This window comes from Panthera tigris, chromosome B3, assembly GCF_018350195.1.
Source record: "Panthera tigris isolate Pti1 chromosome B3, P.tigris_Pti1_mat1.1, whole genome shotgun sequence".
NCBI classification, from domain to species: domain Eukaryota; kingdom Metazoa; phylum Chordata; class Mammalia; order Carnivora; family Felidae; genus Panthera; species Panthera tigris.
In genome coordinates this window covers 45,696,144-45,717,118 of record NC_056665.1, presented here as the reverse complement: position 1 = coordinate 45,717,118, position 20,975 = coordinate 45,696,144, and the positions used below count along the sequence as shown (strand labels likewise).

Genomic DNA, 20,975 nt, shown 5'->3' with positions numbered 1-20,975 from the left:
ATCACTATAAGATATATGGTTAATTCCTGATAAACTTTATTTCCAAAATTTTTATCCTTCATTTTGAAATAGCCGCTGGTTTGTCAGCATACGCTCCTCAGCACAAGTTTCTCTAAACACAGGGAAATGTATCTCTCAAAGTGATACACTGTGTCAGTTACATTAAAAACCACAGATCTTCAAGATAACTGTGTTATTCCTCTAAACTCCATTTCCACCTGTCATTCCCATCCTACCCAGGAAATACTCCTTAGCCTTTATCAATTTCCTTTGGCACAAAAGGGGAACTCTTGCAAACATAGGAAGACTCAAATAGTGAGATGGCGTCAAGATCTATCCAGTCCTAGTACCTACAGATTGCTTAAGATCAAATGTTAAATTATTTCACTCTAGTTACAATCTGGTTCAAGGCAGATAGAGTGGTATTTGGATCACTTAAAGCAATAAGGAAAGTGAGATTTTTAAAAATTCTGCAGCTATCCATGACATACTCTACATGGAGCTTATAAATAGGTACCTGGATCCAGATATCCACATCATGTCCACCCTGTACCACTATCCTTATGGGAGGGTGGGAGAAATTTGTAATTATCCAAATGAAGATTTCAATTACCAGAATATTTTTAAAACACCTAAGTCCCATTTATATCATCAAAGTGTTAATTTAAAACCACTTTTTACCTATTCATTAAATCATATCCTGGAAATATATTGTAGCCTAATTTAAAAGTTATAAAATTAAAATCCTTAACATATCCCTATAATTTAAAACTTTTTTTAAAGCTAATTAATCATGGATTTTTTCCCTACCTTGTTAGTATGATTGGTGAGGTCTTTTTGAATTTCACTGAAAATCAGAAATGTATAATAGCATAAATGGAAATTAAGTTCACCATGTCAAACAAAATACTAAACATAAAGGTTATAAAATTTTAATATATTAGAGAAAACAGCAGGAGTCAAGGTGAAAGATTTGGAAGGAATTCCATCAATACTCTGCCAATTGTGGGGCAAGGTAGACATGTATTAAACTGCATTTTATTCTTCAGGTCTTCACACTATGAAGGAAGAAACATTATGAAACTTGACTTTGTAATTTTTTGGAAGCAATAAAGAACTGGTCTCACTTTCAGGTCAGCTTCAGCCAAATCTTAAGGGCTACAAGTTACCCAGAGCCTGGCAACAGTAACTTTTCTTCCTTGACCCAAGAAGGCAGAGTGCCAGAGGGAAATAGCAAAGAGTAGCACTATATAAACAGGGCAAGTGGCACAAGAGCAGAGGCAAGTTATATAACCAAAATATATTTTAAAATATGTTCATAACTCGTAACAACCTTTGCCTTTGGTTGGTTTCTTGTTTGGAGTATCAGTTGAAACAGTTAATTCAATATTATCTGGATCGCCTCCTTCCTCTTCAATAGCCTACATTAGAAAGAGAAGTTAATATGCTACACAATCTATCTAAACTTATTTTATAAAAACGAAAAAAAATTAGCAAACCTCAAGCCTCAAGACATTAGAATTGCCAGTCATTTCATAAACCGACTTCAAAAAAGAGCAATTAAACTACACGAGTGTGAGAAACTTTCACGGGGAAATACCATTAGGTACCAAAATCACATGGAGTTTTAAATTCTACCGAGTCGAGATAATTAAATATCACATATTATCATACTGAACAAAAGTCTAAACATTCTCAACTGCAGAAAAGTTGCTAGCTATGAAAGTATATAACTAAAAAGAGCTCTCCTAATTTCTATAATGCAGCCTTATTTCTCCTGTACTACCATTCCACCGCTCACTCAAACCAGAAAGAAAATCAGGGATGAAAAAGCAGATTACTGCTCTGATGCAAAAACTGAAAACCCAGCGAAAAACAAACCCTCTCTCTGACCCACCCCTCAACTCCCACTACCAATTCCCCCCACAAGATGGGGAGGAAACGGTTGGGCACAATTAAACGGTAACTTCGCAGAAGTCACCAAAGTAACCAGTCCCTCCGAGGCCAAGAAATGCACGCGCTCACTACCGCCAAAGACTGGGGACCGAGCGCCTCCCGGGTCTCCACGATCGCCCTTGGGAGGCCGCGCCGGCCGTCCGCAGCCCTCGCAGCCTGGCGGGGACGTCCCGGAGGAGGCAGGGGCGCGCACGGCTGCGACGGCCGGTCCCGGACGCCTCGCGGGCCCCTCGCAGGCCCAGCCCGGCTTGCGGGGGCGGGGGCGCCGCGGGAGGGTCCTCACCCTCCCCGCGCGCGCGGGCGCCGCCCGGGGCCTCTTCACCGCGCCGCCCCGCGGGTCCCGGCGGCTGCCGGCGGCCGGGGGCTGCGGCGGAAGTGGGGGCTCCGAGGCGCGGCCTAAGCTCCCCTTCCCGGACCTCGCCGGGCCTCACCTGCTTGAGTCGGGAGACGAGTACGGTCTTCACTCCGGTGATGTCTAAGTTCCGCCGCTTCAGCTCGGACTTGAGATCGATGACCCGCAGATCAGTGATCTTTTTACCTTCCGCCTGACCCGAGGCGGCCGAGGCTGCCACAGCACCGGTAGCGGCAGCCATTTTAGAAGAGCAGCGCGCTGCCGAGGCAGCGAGTGGGCTGCAGGGCGGCGGCAGCAGCGCCAACTTCGACCCAGGCCTCAGCGGCCGCCGGCGCCGCGCAGCGCTGCGCACAATGAGCCGCTGGCCCCGCCCCCTGTCCGCCACCCCAGCGCAACCTGCAGCCGCAGCCAGCACCCGGATGACGGGCGCGCGTGCGCACTGGCGCAGGGGACGGCGTCCGGCGCGCTCCTCAGAGCCGGCCGCGGCCACCTGGGCGGCGCGACCCCTTGCGTGGGCTGGGAGGTCAGGCACGTCCAACCGCACCAACGTCCGCTGCGCCGCGGTTCTCCCGCCTCTTCGTTAGCCATTTTCTGGCAGCGTCTGGAGACTTGAGCAACAATAGTGTCAGGCACTTCGCGGCATAGATAGTTCGCGTGTTACTCAACACAGACCGAGGGGCGTGTGCGCGCCCTGAACCTCCTCCAGAGAGATACTTTATCAGACCTGCTGAATAATCGAAAAACATGGGGCCAGTGTGCACTAAAGAACTAGGCTCCCCGAGTTCCAATCAAAAGACCGGAAAGAAACCGCGGGGCAGTTTTGGAAAATAAAGAACATAGAGGGCTCTGAGGGTGGCCTGGGTGACAGGTCCCACTAACTGGCTCGGGAGGAAACATGCCTTCAGCCCCGGGAGGCTTCGTTTGTTTCAGGGCTGCCCTACTCACTAGAAAATCAGGACAACTTCCCCTCTGCGTTGGCCTCAGGTTACCGTCCTCTCCGGTGGACCTGAGGGCTCAACACCAAAGTGATCACCGAGTGAGGAAGTTAGTTTATAAGTACTCGTGACCATTCTCATACAGTCCCCGCCAAATTGGGGATCCCAAGAGCAATCACCATCTTAGGAGGGACCGGCCTGTACAAGTGAGTACCTCTTTGTAACTTTAGTCAGTGTTTATCATCAAAGCATAAGCAGGTGTGGAATAAAACTGTTCTATACATTCCACACACTGATTATGACGCACAAGGACTTTTACTGGCATTTTCTGGTTTTAAAACTTAAATTGACGAGGTCTGTCTCACTTTATGTTGTTTTTCTCTGGTTGACTAAACAAAAAGGAGAAAAACTGGACATCATAAAATAATACTTGACGTTCGGGTAGTTCTTACCAGTCTATAATGCGCTTTGACATGCAACAACCCTCTTAATCCTTCCGAATTCCGCGGGGTGAAATCTATGCGAGGCTTAGGGAGATTAAATGGCTTGCGCATGTTCGCATAGCTGGTATGTGGCCGAACCGGTGCTCAAATCCAGGTCTCCTGATTCCAAGTCCAGTTCTGTCTCTCGTACAGCTTGATTCACAGTCACAGAATTTTAGAACTCAAAGGATCTTTAGAAATCTGGCACAATTCTCAGTTCTCTCTCAATAAAGATTTTAAGAAAGTTACCTAGGTGCCCACCGCTAATCATTGGCCAAATGGACACTAAACCTAAGATCTCATTCCAGTGTCTTTCCCACTAACCTCCCCTGCTCCCACCTTTTGTGAATACTTGTACAGAGGGGTTGTACTAATCAAAAGCTAATGTGATAGTTAAAGGGAATAAGTCTTTAAAAACAATTTAATAATGGAATTATCTTAAAATGGAGATCTATGCCTTCTGATCTGAGGCACTTGGGAAGGACACATCACCTGCCCAAATGCCAAGAATGTTTAACCTGAATCTCATCGTGACAAAACAATTAGACAGTTGTGGGACATTCAACAAAATAAAAGCTCTAGATTCTTCAAAAAGCAGTATCTTAAAAGTAAAAGTAGGAAATAAGACTAAAGGGATTTGATAAATTTTGTCTGTGATTGTTGTTTGGATTCTGGATCAAAAAAGCTACTAAATGAACAATTGGGAAATTGGGGACAGTTGGGAAATTTATATAGTAGACTGTGTTATTGTGCCAATATTAAATATCTGGAGTGTTAAATCGTGGGTATGTTGAATGTCTTAGTCCTTAGAAGATACTTGCTGAGGTTCTTAGACGTGAAGAAGTATCTTTCTATCTGCAATTTACTTTCAAATGGTTGCGGGAGAAAACAAATGTAGCGATGTGTTACAAATCACTGAACTCAATGTAGCAAACTGTTAATAATTAGGGAAACAAATGTAGCAAAAATGTTAATAATTAGGAAATGTAAATGAAAGGTATAAAGTTGTTAATAGTACACTGTTTAAATTATTTTTATAAGTTTGAAGTTATTTATAGACAATACATAAATCTAATTTTTTGTAATAGAAAATAAAATGGAGGAAAAATATTTTTGCACTTTTAACATATAGAATATTTAATTTTGTCATTAAACGTATGATTTTTGGTTTTTGAAATTACTTTCTAAATAGTTCATCTTTATTTTTTTATGTTTATTTACTTATTTTGAGAGAGAGAGAGAGAGAGAGAGAAAGAGAAAAAGAGAATCCCAAGCAGGCACTGCACTATCAGCACAGTGCCCAATGTGGAGCTTCAGCTGAGGAACTGTGAAATCATGACCTGGGCCGTAAATCAAGAGTTGGAATTTAACTGACTGAGCCACTTAGGTGCCCCTAAATAATTCACTTTAAATGGATGTTTCTTTAGTATGATGTATTTTTTTTTCAGTCTTGATCTCTAATGAAATATACTTATATGAAGGAACATGGTGCACTTATTTCTGCATCAAGAACACTACTTAAGGGGCACCTGGGTGGCTCAGTCAGTTGAGCATCCAACTTCATTTTGGCTCAGGTCATCATCTCACAGTTCGTGGGATGGAGCCCTCCATCCAGCTCTGCCCCGACAGCACTGAGCCTGCTTGGGATTCCCTCTCTCCGTCTCTCTCTGCCCCTTACCAGCTCACACTTTCTCTCAAAATAAATAAACATTTAAAAAAAGAAGTAGAAGAACACTACTTAAAAGGTAATAATAACATATTTTATTACCATTTATCGAATTCTTTTGCACTCATTATGGGTTTTGTTTTCATATAAGCTCATCTTTTAAGAAACATCTATTAAGGGGCGCCTGGGTGGCTCAGTCAGTTAAGCGTCCGACTTTGGCTCAGATCACAATCTCATGGTTCATGGGTTCGAGCCCTGCATCGGGCTCTGTGCTGACAGCTCAGAGCCTGGAGCCTGCTTTGGATTCTGTGTCTCCCTCTCTCTCTGACCCTCCCCTGTTCATGCTCTGTCTCTCTGTCTCAAAAATAAACAAACATTAAAAACATTTAAAAAAAGAAATACATATTGAATATTTGCTATCTGCCAAGCATGCCAGACTCTAGGAAGATAATGATTACCTAGTCTCTCTTGTTCACCATTGTATGGGCTCCTAACACAGTGTAGACACTCAGTAATAAATTGCTTGAAGGAAAATAGGTACAGTGCTCTGAGAACCTATTATAGAAAAATTTAACCCTTATAGGGGTAGATAGAATGATCTTATTTTATGGAAGCATAACCTGAGATTCAAAATGTCAATAACTAGTCCAAGAGTGTAGAGTTAGTAAAAGGAAGATTCAGGATGATTTCAAATCCACTGCAATTTTTTTATTATGACATCTTATTTTCCACCAAAGTTTATTTCCATTCCCAAAGAGAATTTTCTTCCTTCCTCCTAATGCTAAGCTCCAATTATTACTGTTCATTCTGTTTTTTTGTTGTTTTGTTTTGTTTGTTTCTTTGTGGAGAGAACTTAGTCTCTGCTTATCATCCTCCTGGCCAATATCATTTTTTTTTTACCCTCACTTTCAAGTAGGCTTTAAAATCTTTCTCATCTTGAAATATCTTTGCTTGGGGCGCCTGGGTGGCTCAGTCGGTTGGGCGTCCGACTTCAGCTCAGGTCATGATCTCACGGTCCGTGAGTTCGAGCCCCGCATCAGGCTCTGTGCTGACAGCTCGGAGCCTGGAGCCTGCTTCCGATTCTGTGTCTCCCTCTCTCTGGCCCTCCCCCACTCACGCTTTGTCTCACTCTTTCTCTCAGAAATAAATAAACATTTAAAAAAATATATCTTTGCTTGACCGAGATATTTAGTGTTGACAGCTGTTGAATTGTTGCTGTGTCCTTCTCTTAATGGAAAGTGTATAGCTTCTGGTAATGACAGAAGAGGTAAGTCAGATAAATACCCCCTCTGAAAATAACAAAAATGCTCAACAAAATATAAAGTTCAAATCTTCTATTTTCTTACTGACTTTCTGTCTCTTGTTACATTAATTATTGTGAGAGATGTGTTAAGAATTTCACAAGATAGTATATAATGAGTCACTCTTTACAACCCCAGTGCAGCTTTCTGCCCATGGGCCCTGTCTCATGGTTTAATAAAATCACCTTTTTGCACACACAAAACAAAATTCACAAGAATGTGGATTTGTTTGTGGAACCATCAAATGTGACTTTATGTATTTTAATGTTTATTTATTTTTGAGAAAGTCAGAGACAGAGTGTGAGTGTGGGAGGGGCAGAGAGAGAGGGAGACCCAGAATCTGAAGCACAATCTGGGCTCCAAGCTGTCAGCACAGAGCCTGATGCAAGGCCCGAACCCACAAACTGTGAGATCATGACCTGAGTGGAAGTAGGATGCTCAACCAAGTGAGCCACCCAGGTGCCCCTGACTTTATGTAATTTAAGACTTTATTAGATACATACAAATATGCAATTCTTACACCTTCATCACTAGTTAAGTGAGCCTTTTATCTTTAGTGGTTTTTATTTTGCTTAAATGCTATACCAGATTTCTCTTGGTTAGTGTTTACAAAGTGTGTCTTTTTCCAAACTTTTGCCTTTAATCTTTTTGCATATTTTAAAATGTGTTTTTCTAAGTAACATACAGTTGTTGTTGTTGTTTTTAATCTAGACTGGCAATTATTTACCTGAAATATTTCATCCATTAATATTTAATGTGATTACTTTTAGGTTTTTGGTGTATTAAGGTTCAGAGAAACAGAACCAGTAGGAGAATATCTGTGTGTGTGTGTGTGTGTGTGTGTGTGTGTGTGTGTGTGTGTGTGAGAGTGTATGTGTAGAGAGAGAAAGAGAGGGAGATTATATATATGTATGTATGTGTGTGTGTGTATATATATATATATATATATATATATATATATATATATATATATGTGTATATATATATATACATATAAAATCTCACACAATGATGGAGGCTAAGGAATCCCAAGATATTCCATCTGCAATCTGGAGTTGTGTCTTGGTGCGTGGATTTTAAAAATGTATCCTACTTGGGTTTTGTTGAATGTCTTGAATCTATGGATCAAGAAGATTTCCTGGCCTTGTTCCCAGGAAAGTCCATGGTATAATTCCAACCCAAGTGTGAAGGCCTGAGGACCAGGGGAGCCAGTGGTGTAAATTCCAGCCCAAAGCATAAGACTGTTGTCTCAGCTCAATGATTTTTTTAAAACATTTTTGTTTATTTTTGTGAGATACAGAGAGACAGAGCGCCAGAGCGGGAGGGGTAGAGAGGGAGACACAGAATCCCAAGCAGGGTCCAGGCTCTAATCTGCCAGCACAGAGCCCAACGTGGGGCTCGAACCCACAAACCGTGAGATCATGACCTGAGCCAAAGTCAGACGCTCAACCGACCGAACCACCCAGGCACCCCCCAACTCAGTGATTTGAGGGCCATTCTTCAGGATTGTCTCTCCTTAAAGATAATATTAAGAGAATATTATCATGACCTTGGACTAGGAAAAAAAATATGAGGACACAAAAAGCACTGACTACAAAGGAAAAAATTGATACATTTGGCTACATTAAAATTAAGAATTTTTGCTCATCAGAAGTTACCATTAAGAGAATAGAAGGCAAGACATGGAGTGGGAGATATTTGTAACACATAAAACAAATTCTGAGTTCATAACCAGAATCTACAAAGAACTCCTACACATTAAGAAACCAATTAAGTAGGAAAAAAATAGTCAAGTCTTGAAAACATACTTCACCAAAAAGTCAAATGGCATAAACACACACACACACACACACACACACACACACACACACACACACAAAGTGATCAATCTCAGTAATCAGGAGATTATGTATTGACAGTGATATCTCTTTATATTCCAGTATGATGCCTAAATCAGAGAGACTGATAATACCAAGTGTTGGCGAAGATATACAGTAATTGGAACTGAGAGTAAGTGAGAGTACAAATGGATACAACTACTTTAGAAAACAGTTTAGAATTATCTAACAAATTTACAGAATCACATATCCTTTGACGGAGATATATCTTAAGTATATAACAAGAAATACATGTGAAACAAATACACATAGCAGCAGAATTTGTAATAGCCTCAAACTAGAAATCCAACAAATATCAAATTAAAAGTAGAATGGGTAAATAAACTGTAGCATATTCATACAAAGCAATACTATAAAATAATTGAGGCTCCTGGCTGGTTCAGTTGGTAGATCATGTGACTCTTGATCCCAGGGTCATGAGTTTGAGCCTCATATTGGGCATGGAGCCTACTTAAAATAAAAAAATGCAAGGGGTGCCTGAGTAGCTCAATCGGTTGAGCATCTGACTTCAGCTCAGGTCATGATCTTGTAGTTCTTGGGTTCAAGCCCTGAGTCAGGTTCTGTGCTGACTGCTGACAGCTCAGAGCCTGGAGCCTGCTTTGGATTCTATCTCTCTCTCTCTCTCTCAAAAATAAATAAACATTAAAAAAATTTTAAAACAATAATTATCACAAAGTAATTATATAGCTTCATGCAACAATCTGAATAAATCCAACAAAAATGATGTTGGAATAAATCAAACATAAAATACATACTGTACCATTTCAAACACAATATAAATATGGGCAAAACTATGTTGTTTAGAAATATATACTGAAATGGTAAAACTATATATAAAGGAAATCAAGGAAGTCACTGCCAGAAAAGTCGAGAAGGTGCTTAGGTTTAAACAATAGGTATGGGTTGTGATTGGGAAGAGCTGTACACGACTTCTCAAATGCTAACAATATTCTATTTCTTGATTCAGGTGGTAGTTCTATGGATGCCCACCTTATAATAATTTTTAAATCTGTATATTTATGTTTTCCAAAATTTCTACATGTAGATTATATTCATGAAAAAGAGATTAGAAATTGAAAGCATGGGCTTTAGGGCCATATTAGCATAGATTCACATTCCACTTTTGAGGTTTATAGATGTATCTTCTTATCTTGAAAAAAAGGAAATACTGTGTATCTCCAAGTCTGATTTTGAGAATTAAATAACTTATGTAAAATTATATACCATATAACAAGTGCCCAGCCATTGTTCTTATTTTCTTTTTGTATCCATTAAACCCATGCTATAAAATGAATATTAAAAAACAATAGCAATAGTGGGCACTTGGGTGGTTCATTTGGTTCAGTGTCTGACTCTTGGTTTTGGCTCATGGTCATAATCAGTTCATGAGTTCCAGCCCTGTTTCAGGTTCTTTGCTGACAGCTAGGAGCCCACTTGGAATTCTCTCTAACTCTCTCTCTTCCCCTCCTCCCATTCTCATTCTCTCTCTCTTAAAAATATATGAACTTAAAAGAATAGCTTCATATATGCAAACAAAGGCCAAATAGAACACTTGGTAGAATTTCTTCACCCTATAAAAGAAAATACTTAAGTTTAAACAACACAAGAAATATCCAATACATATATGAGGAAAATTATAAACCACTTTTGAAAGATTCAAAAGCTGACTTAAACAGATACACCACATTTTCTGAATAAAAGGTTTGACATCATAAAGATGTCAAGTTTATACTGTATCATTTCCTGTACTATCAAATCCTTTTTTCTGGGACATGGCAAGTTGATTAAAAAGTTAATTTTGAAAAAGAAACAAGCAAGAATCACCTAGAAAACCTGAAAAAGAACACCAATGATTAGGTGAGCTAGGCCTACCAGATATTAAAACATAAAATACTTATAGTTAAAATAATTGGTATTGACTAATGAGTAGACAAACAGACCAATCTAAAGAGCAGAAATCCACAAACAGGCTGAGTTCCATAAGAAAATTTAGGAAATTGAAAAAGATTTAAGCAGCACCTCAAAAGTTGAGATTGCTGTGGCACCTAGATGGTTCAGTCGGTTAAGCGTCCGACTTTGACTTGTGATCTCACGGTTTGCAGAACCACAAATCTCCGCATTGGGCTCTGTGCTGATAGCTCAGAGCCTGGAGCTTGCTCTCCCTCTCTCTCTGTGTCTCCCTCTCTCTCTGCCTCTCTCCCGCTTGCCCTATGTCTCCTCTCTCTCTCTCTGTCTCAAAAATAAATAAACATTATAAAAAGTCAAATATCTCCCTCATACCACTCCTTTATAGTCACACTCACTCCTTTCCCCCACCCACACAACTCTAACCCCTGGCAACCACTAATTCTCCACTAATTTTTTCTCTTGAAGAATGCTACATAAACGGAATTATACAATATGTGACCCATTGAAAATATCTTTTTTTTTTACTCCACATAAGCCCCTTGAGATCCAACCTGTTGCGTGTATTAACAGTATGTTCCATTTTATTGTTGAGTGGTATTCCATCATACCAATATACCACAGTTGGTTTTTGTGTGGACTTAAGTCATTTCTCTGGGGCAAATGCCCAGGAGTGTGAATGGCATGTCAAAAACAAAAGCTTAGTATCCCTAATATAAAAAGAGCTTCCAAAAGTAGAGAACAAAAAGCCATGTTTATTTTTTAATAAGCTGCCAAACTCTTCTAGTGTGGCTTTACCATTTTATGTTTCCACCAGCAATTTATGAGACATCTGGATTTCCCACATTCTTGCCAGTGTTTGGTACTTTTACTTTTTAATATTTTAGCTATTTTAATAGGTATGTAATGATGTCTGATCAAAAGTTGGGATTTTTAATAACTAAAGTGAATCAATTTCTAACACCATGATAAATCCCAAATGGATTAGATATTTTAATATAAAAGATGAGATCATACAGGTCCTGGAAGAGAGCACTGGTGAATTCCCAGTTGCTGGTAACCATTGATCCAACTTCTGTCTATAGTTTTGCCATTTCCAGTTCGCCATATAAATGGAATCATATGGAATGAAGCCTTTTGTTTCTGGTTTATTTTACATGGCTTAATGCTGTTGAAATCCATCTATGTTCTTGTATATACTATTACTTCCTTTTGTCCAATGGCTGAGTAGTATTCCACTCTATGGTTGTACCACAATTTGTTTATTCATTGACCAGTTGATGGACATTTGAGGTGTTTTTAATGTTACCATTATGAATAAGGCAACTGTAAATATTAACATACAGGTACTTGTGTAGACATATGTATTTATTTTGGGGGAGAGTGGATACCAAAAAAGGGTAGTATGTTAAATATACTTGTATATTTAACTTCAGGAGAAAGTTCCAAACTGTTTTCTTGATATGCTATTTTGCATTCCCAGCAGCACTATCTGAGGGTTGCAGTTGCTCCAAATCCTTATTAGCATTTAATATGATCAGTCTATTATATTTTGACCATTTTAGTAGATATGTAGTGTTATTGTCTTCATTTGCATTTCTATAATGACTAATAACTTTGGACATGTTTTCATGTGTTAATTTGCCATCTGTATGTGAGGAGATGTCTGTTCCAATCTTTTGCTCATTTAAAAAATTGAGTTGTCTCATTATTACTGGGTTTTAAGTTTTTTTTTTTATATAGTATGCATATAAATCCTTTTTAAAAATGTTTGATGTTTATTTTTGAGAGAGAGAGAGAGAGAGAGAGAGAGAGAAAGTGAGAGAGAATGGGGGAGGGACAGAGAGAGAGAGAGAGACACATTATCTAAAGTAGGCTCCAGACTCTGAGGTCCAACCTGTCAGTCCAGAGCTTGATGCAGGGCTCTAACTCATGAATCGTGAGATCATGACCTCAGCTGAAGTTGGACGCTTAACCAACTGAGCCACCCAGCTGTGCCTGTAAGTCCTTTTTTATATATGTGTCTTTTGAATATTTTCTCTTGGTCTCTACATTATATTATCATTTTATTAGAGGTGCTTTTAAATAACAGGACTTTTAAACTGTGAGGATGTCCAGTCTATCATTTTTTTCATGATTCATGCTTTTTGCATCTTAGTAAGAAATATTTGGCTAACCCAAAGTCCCCAAAATTTTTTCTGATGTTTTCTTCTAAAAGTATTAAGGTTTTTGCAGCCACTCTGGAAAACAATATGGAGATTTTTCAAAAACTAAAAATAGAACTACCCTATAATCCAGCAATTGCACTACTAGGTATTTATCCAAGGGATACAGGTGTGCTGTTTCGAAGGGACACATGCACCCCAATGTTTATAGCAGCACTATTGACAATAGCCAAGTATCAAAAGAGTCCAAATGTCCACTGATGGACGAATGGTTAAAGAAGGAGTGGTATATATATACAATGGAGTATTACTCAGCAATCAAAAAGAATGAAATCTTGCCACATGCAACTACGTGGATGGAACTGGAGGGTATTATGCTAAGTGAAATTAGTCAGAGAAAGACAAATATCATATGACTTCACTCATATGAGGACTTTAAGAGACAAAACAGATGAACATAAGGGAAAGGAAGCAAAAATCATAAAAACAGGGAGGGGGACAAAACATAAGAGACTCATAAATATGGAGAACAGAGGGTTACTGAAAGGGGGGTGGGAGGGGGGATGGGCTAAATGGGTAAGGGGCACTAAGGAATCTACTCCTGAAATCATTGTTGCACTCTATGCTAACTAATTTGGATGTAAATTTTTTAAAAATAAAACTTAAAATGCTAAAATAAATAGCTGAGCTGGGAGAAAAAAATTAAACACACACACAAATAAAGGTCATCCAAAACTCAAAAAAAAAAAAGTATTAAGGTTTTTTTTTCAGGTTTTAAATAAGTAATCTCTATACCCAACATAGGGCTCAAACTCACAACCTTGAGATCAAAAGTTGCAATCTCCACCAACTAAGCCATCCATGCGCCCCCTCCAAAAGTATTAATTTTTAATTCTTAAGCCTCTGATTCATTTTGAGTTAATTTTTATATGGTGTCAGGTAACAGTCAAAATTTATTTTAACGCATGTGGAAGTATAATTGTCTTATCACCATTTGTTGAAAAAACTATTCTTCTTGAATTATCTTGGCAACATTATTGAAACTCAATTATCTATTTCTGGACACTGTTGTGCTCCATTAGCTGTGTCTATCCTTATAGGATTGCCACACGGTCTTGATTACTGTAACCTTGTAATAACTCTTGAAATTATTGTGAGTCTCCAAATTTGTTCTCCTTTTTGAAAATCATTTTGCTGGGGTGCCTGGGTGGCTCAGTCGGTTAAGTGTCTGACTTCACCTGAGGTCATGATCTCACGGTCTGTGAGTTTGAGCCCCGCGTCAGGCTCTGTGCTGACAGCTCAGAGCCTGGAGTCTGCTTCGGATTCTGTGTCTCCCTCCCTCTGCTCCTCCCCTGCTCATGCTGTGTCTCTCTCCTTCAAAAATAAATAAAAACATTAAAAAGAAAAAAAGAAAATCATTTTGCTATTTGAGATCCTTTACATTTCCATATAAATTTAAGAATCAGTTTTTCCATTACTACAAAAGGTCTTACAGGATTTTAATTGGAATTGTGTTGAAACTAAAGATCAATTCAGAGAGAATTAACATCTTAACAATATTGCCTTCCCAAACATATACATGATATTCTCTCTCCATTTAGTTCAATCTTTCTTTACTGTCTCTCAGCAATGGGTAATAACCTTCAAAATATAAATATTGCATATATTTTGTTTGATTTCATCACAAATATTTCATGTTTTTGATGCCTTTGTAAATGGTATGATTTTCTTTTTTTTTAAGTTTATTCATTTTTGAGAGAGAGAGAGAGAGAGAGACAGCATGAGTGGGGGAGGGACAGAGAGAGAGAGAGAGAGAGAGAGAGAGAGGGAATCCCAAGCAGGCTCCATGTCATCAGCATAGAGCCCAATGCAGGGCTCAAACTTACAAAACCATGAGATCATGACCTCAGCTGAAACCAAGAGTTGGAGACTTAACCAACTGAGCCATCCAGGCACCCCAATGGTATGATTTCCTAATTATATTTTTCTTTTTATTTATTTATTAAAAAATTTTTAATGTTTATTTTTGAAAGAGAGAGAGCGTGCAAGCAAGGGAGGGACAGAGAGAGAGGGAGACACAGAATTGGAAGGGGGCTCCAGGATCTGAGCTGTCAGAACAGAGCCCACTGCGGGGCTCCAGCTCACAAACTGGGAGATCATGATCTGAGCTGAACCCGGATGCATAGCCAACTGAGACACCCAGGCGCTCCAATTTCATTTTTCAATTATTTGTCATTAGTATACAGAAAACAATAGATTATGGCATGTTGATCTTGTGTCCTGATACCTTTTGAAAGTTACATGTGATAGCAATATTTTTTTAGATTCTTTTTTTTGTTTTCTAGTTAGACAATAACTCTTTTTTTCCATTCCATATGACTTTCATTTCTCTCTTTCTCTCTCTCTCTCTCTTCTCCCTTATTTCACTAACTCGGACCTTAGAGCGATGGTGTATAGATGTGGTGTGAACATATATTCTTACACTGTTCCAGTTCTTAAGAGGAAAGCATTTGGTCTTTCAATGCAAGTATGAGTTAGCTATCGTTTTTTCATAGATGCTCTTTATCAAGTTGAGGAACTCCCCTTCTGTTCATAGTTTACTTACAATTGTTATCATAATTGGATTTTGAATTTTGTTAAATCATTATTCCATATTTATTGAGATGATCACTTATTTTTTCCTTTTTGGTCTTTGATATGGTTAATTATATTCATTGATTTTTGGATATTGAGTCAACCTTGTATTCTTGTGATAAACTCCCAATTGGAAAATTAAATTTTTCCTTAAAATTGCTTTTGTTCCAGAAGTTATATATTATCCTTTTAAAGAGTGTGGGGTTATATTAATTTTATTGTTAGAGTTTTTCTTTAAGTTTCTGTAAGTTTTTCTTTAACCAAATTTCACCCCCAATGTGTGGCTCAAACTCACAACCCTGAGATTAAGAGTCATGAGCCAGGTACATGCCTCATTGTTAGGAATTTTTGAATCTATTTTTATGGGGCATAAGGTTTTCTTATGATGTTTTTATCTACTTTCTGTGTTAAGGTAACGCTGACCCCATGAAATGATTTGGGAAATGTTCCTTTCTCTTCTATTTTTGCTAAAGTACATGTAGAATTAGTATCATGTTTTCTTTAAATGTTAGGCAGAGTTCCTCGTTGAAGTGCTCCAAATCTAGAATTTTCCTGTGGGATGTTTTTAAGTACAGAATCAATTTCTTCAAGGTGTATGGCTCTTCAACTAATTTATTTCTTCTTGAGTGAGCTTTGGTAATTTGTGTTTTTTGAGGAATTTGTCCCTTTCACTAAGTTATCAAAAATATTGCCATAAGGTTGTTCCCAGTGGAAAGAAAATTTTTGTTTTTCTAAGAGATAAGTTAATATATAGGAAAGTGCTTTTTTTCCTCATAACAGTTTAGGTTGGCATGGAGATTAAAAGTTTGTTAACTTGTGTTGTCAAAAATGTGTTGTTAGTGTATCCTCATGCATTGCTGATTGGAGTGTAAATTGACCTGTCTGGAGATCAATTTGAAAACATATAACAAAATTACAATGCACAGACCTTTTGGCCCAGAAATTCTACTCATAGGTTATAATGTATTCTTGTAGGTAATAACATACTTATAGGAAATAACATATGTACTGAGTTATTTACTGCATTGTTTACAATAGCAAAATTGATGGAAATAAAGATTCATCAATGGTATGGTTATATAGCAGAATGTTCTGTACATATTAATAAGAATGATGGATCAATACACATACTGCTGTGGAAATATCTATAGAATCTATTTTAAAAATCAAATGGAACTAGACATCAGAAGATAGTTTGAATGGTAAGCTTTCATTTGTAAAGGAAAAATAATATGTATAATTATGCATATAAACATATAGACAGATCTGGAAGGCTACAAAAGAAACGGTTAATGGTTGCTTCATTGAGGTGTAATGTTTTAGTCTCTTTGGGCTGCTATAAGAAAACCACCATAGACTGAGTGGCTAATAAAGAACAGAAATACTTATCTCATAGTTCTGTAGGCTCAGAAGTCCAAGATGAAGGGGCCAACAGATTCAGTGTTTGGCGAGGACAGAAAGGACGAAGAGAACTCTCTAGAGCCTCTTTTACAAGACCACTAATCTTATTTGTGAGGACTATGAATACATATGAATTGTGGGGGTTAGGGTGGGTGGGAGGGGGGACACAAACATCCAATCTACAGCAAATCTACATGCCATTTAAAATATACAATTAAATGATTTTTAGTAAATTGACAAGTTGTGCAATCATCCTCACAATCCAGTTTTAGAACATTTCTTTTACACCAGAATAATCCCTCATGCCTGTTTGCAATCACCCTTGTTCTGACATCCAGCCCTAGGCAACCACTAATATACTTTATATTTCTAGAGATTTGCCTTTCCTAGACATTTCATGTAAATGAATTATACAACATGTGTATGCATCTAGCTTCTTTGACGTTTATCCATTTTGTAGCTTGTATCAGTTGTTCTTTATATTGCTGACAATGTTCCATCATACAGATATAAACATTATGGTCTCTCCACACTAGTTGATAGACATTTGGATTGTTTCCACTTTGAACTATTATGAACAATGCTGCTATGAACATTTATGTATAAGTCTTTGTGTGGACTTGTTTTCATTTTCTTGGATAGACATCCAGGAGTGGAATTGCTGGGCTTTGTTGTAAATTTGTTTAATTTCTAAGAAACGGCCATAGTAGCTGTAGCATTTATATATTCATCAGCAACATATAAAGATTCTTTTTCTTCATATCTTTTCCAACACTTGTTATTGTCTCTTTTATTATAGCCATACCAGTGGGTATGAAAGGGTATTTTGTTGAAGTTTTAATTTGCATTTCCCTGATGACTAATATGTTGAGCGTCTTTCCATATGCTTGTTCCAGCCATTTGTATATCTTCTTTTGTAAGATATCTACTCAAATCTTTGCTCACATACAGTTGGGTTGTTTGCAGATTTCTCTCTTTCTCTCTCTCTCTCTCTTTGAGAGAACAAACAGGAGAAAGGCAGAGGGAGAGACAAGAGAGAGAATCTTTTTTTTTTTTTTTTTTTTTTTTTTTAATATATGAAATTTACTGTCAAATTGGTTTCCATACAACACCCAGTGCTCATCCCAAAAGGTGCCCTCCTCAATACCCATCACCCACCCTGCCCTCCCTCCCACCCCCCATCAACCCTCAGTTTGTTCTCAGTTTTTAACAGGAAAAGAGAGAGAATCTTAAGCAGGCTCCATACTCAGCACGGAGCCTGAAGTGGGGCTTAATTCACAGCCCTGGGATCATGACCTGAGCTGAAATCAAGACTCAGATGCTCAAAGAACTAAGCCAATCAGGAGCCCCTGAGGGTTTCTTTTAAATTTCTATTACATTGTTTCTATTTATTTTATATTTATATTCATATTTATATTTATAATTAAATTTGTATTAAATTTCTATTATATTATTAAATTTAAATTTCTATATATGCAATTTCTAATTATGTATCCATCTATTCTTGTTTATTTCTGTTTTATAATTTCTTATTTTTCATAAATAAATGTTACTTCTTCATTGATCTCTTTGAGGATATTCAATGTAATTATATTGTCTTTAACTTTTTATTATGGAAAATTTCAAACATAGACAAAAGTAAAGAAAAAAGTATAGTGAACATTCATGAATTCATCACACAACTTAATATGTCTCTCATTTCTTTTATAGGGTTGATTCTCTAAAAAACCTTATCTTTGATTACTCAAGACATAGCTATTGAAACCCTTCTCACATATAACAGTTTTCCACACGTACATGGTAATGTTAGAATAGTAGCCCTTCTTTATGTCATGCAATAACTGATCTCTTTGTGACTAGTAGCAGTGTGTTCTAAAATCCATGGTCTTGGGGCACCTGGGTGGCTCAGTTGGTTGAGCATCTGACTTCAGCTCAGGTCATGATCTCACAGTTTGTGGGTTCGAGCCCTGCATGAGGCTCTGTGCTGACTGCTTGCTCAGAGCCTGGAGCCTGCTTCAGATTCTGTGTCTCCTTCTGTCTCTGCCCCTCCCCAGCTCATGCTCTGTCTCACTCTGATTCTCAAAAATAAATGAATGTAAAAAGAAAAAAATTTTTTTAAATCCATGGTCTTTGTCTTACCTAGCTTTTGGATTTCAGATAAGCTATACATACCAACAGGGCAGGAGGGGATGATATGCAGGAGATTTTTCCTATAGAAGAACTCTCTTGCAAAGCTCTTGTCTTGACTTGGTGAGAGAGCACATGGCCCTAAACCTCCCAGAAGGTTTTTGTTGTAAGAGATTATGAGATAGTTTATTACCAGACTCACACTTTGATTTCTATACCAGCCTCCCTCTCGTATGTTTACTTTTAGTTAAGCTGTTCACCTCCTTTCTTTTTTTATTAAGTTTGTTTGTGTGTTTATTTGTTTAAGTAGTCTCTACACCCAGCATGGGGCTGGAACTCACAACCCCAAAATTAAGAGTTGCATACTAGGAATACCTGGGTGGCTCAGTCGGTTGGGTGTCCGACTTTGGCTCAGGTCATGATATTGTGGTTTGTGAGTTTGAGCCCTGCATCAGGCTCTGTGCTGACACCTCAGAGCCTGGAGCCTGCTTAGAATTCTGTGTCTGCCTCTTTCTCTGCCCCTCCCTTGCTCACGCTCTGTCTCTCAAAAATAAATAAACATTAAAAAAAATGTTGCGTGCTCTACCAACTGAGCCAGCCAGGAACCCCAAGCTCACTCTTTCTTTTCTTTTCTTTTCTTTCTTTCTTTCTTTCTTTCTTTCTTTCTTTCTTTTTTTTTTTTTTTAATGTTTATTTTTGAGAGAGAGACAGACAGCGTGAGCAGGGAAGGGGTAGAGAGAGAGGGAGACACAAATCTGAAGCAGACTTCAGGCTCTGAGCTGTCAGCACAGAGGCCGATGCAGGGCCCTAGCTCACTATCCATGAGATCATGACCTGAGCCTCAGGCAATCAACCGACTGAGCCACCCAGGTGCCCCACTCACCTTCTTTCGTAAAGAATTGTGGATCTCACTGTGGTATAGACCACCTCAGCTCTCTTTCCTTCATGAAACTCACTATGATACTTATATAGGGATGTTGTTAAGAATGTTTACGGGGCGCCTGGGTGGCTCAGTCGGTTAAGCGGCCGACTTCGGCTCAGGTCATGATCTCACAGTCCGTGAGTTCGAGCCCCGCGTCGGGCTCTGTGCTGACAGCTCGGAGCCTGGAGCCTGTTTCCGATTCTGTGTCTCCCTCTCTCTGACCCTCCCCTGTTCATGCTCTGTCTCTCCCTGTCTCAAAAATAAATAAAACGTTAAAAAAAAATTAAAAAAAAAAAAAAGAATGTTTACTGTCACACGGTGTCCCTTCAATGGTAATATTTTTTTCAGATCTCAATGTAAGGAAAATTTCTGCTGCTTCTGACATATATTACCTTATTGATGTTCATGAATCTTGCAGCTGATTACATTCACTTATTGGCTTTGACCAAAAGGAATCTAAAGCTAAATTTGTGGCTCACATCTAAAAATTGTCCAGGATTCTATGGTATGTATTTCTTGTGTCATCTCATAATTACTTCAGGCTGCGTTTTGCTATCCTCCCTTATTTTTAATTGTCTTTCTAAAGTGTTGATCTATCTACGTTTCTACCCTTATATTACTGTGCTCATGTAAGCTATCACAAGTACCATTAGAGAATAGGTTTGAGAGTATTGGCACACATAAGTAAATAAAAGATGGGTTCTCTATTCTGTTCCATTATCTATGTGTCTGTTTTTAAAAAGATTTTTAAAAGTATATTTATTTATTTTGAGAGAGAGAGAGAGAGAGAGAGAGGCAGAGAGAGAGAGGGAGAGAGGATCCCATGAACCATGAGATCATGACCTGAGCCGAAATCAAGAGTTGGATGCTTAACCAAATAAGCCACCCATCTTCCTCATGATTTTCTTAATAACATTTTCTTTCCTCTAGCTTACTTTATTATAAGAATACAGCATATAATACATATACACATTACGTGTTAATTGATTATATTATCAGTAAGACTTTCGGTCAATAGTAGGCTACTAGTAGCTAAGTTTTTGGGGAGTCAAAAGTTATACATGGATTTTAGACTGCTTGGGGGTTTGGTGTTCTTAAACCCTATGTTGTTCAAGGGGTGATGTAATAGAGTTTGAAATCAAGGAACACAATGCCTCCAACTTTGTTCTTCTTTCTCAAGATTGCTTTGGCTATTCCAGATCTTTTGTGACTCCATACAAATTTTAGGATT

The 20,975-nt window shown here is 38.4% G+C and overlaps 2 protein-coding genes across 7 annotated transcripts in view; one reads left to right on the top strand and one right to left on the bottom strand.

Moving 5' to 3' along the window:
• Positions 1-2,638, bottom strand: part of SLTM (SAFB like transcription modulator) — a 127,905-nt gene extending 125,267 nt beyond the window's left edge. For all 6 annotated transcript variants that reach the window (XM_042988750.1, XM_042988748.1, XM_042988745.1 and 3 more), the window contains exons 1-2: positions 2,388-2,638; positions 1,334-1,421 (exon numbers count right to left, since the gene is read on the bottom strand). In XM_042988750.1, the coding sequence (XP_042844684.1) occupies positions 1,334-1,421; positions 2,388-2,549 (250 nt within the window). In that variant the 5' untranslated portion in view covers positions 2,550-2,638. The remainder of the gene's footprint in view (positions 1-1,333; positions 1,422-2,387) is intronic.
• A 735-nt stretch (positions 2,639-3,373) lies between these two features.
• The window catches only part of RNF111 (ring finger protein 111), a 126,812-nt gene continuing 109,210 nt past the window's right edge, over positions 3,374-20,975 (top strand). The window contains exon 1 of the mRNA XM_042988752.1: positions 3,374-3,449. The gene's annotated coding sequence lies outside the window, so the exon portion shown is untranslated. The remainder of the gene's footprint in view (positions 3,450-20,975) is intronic.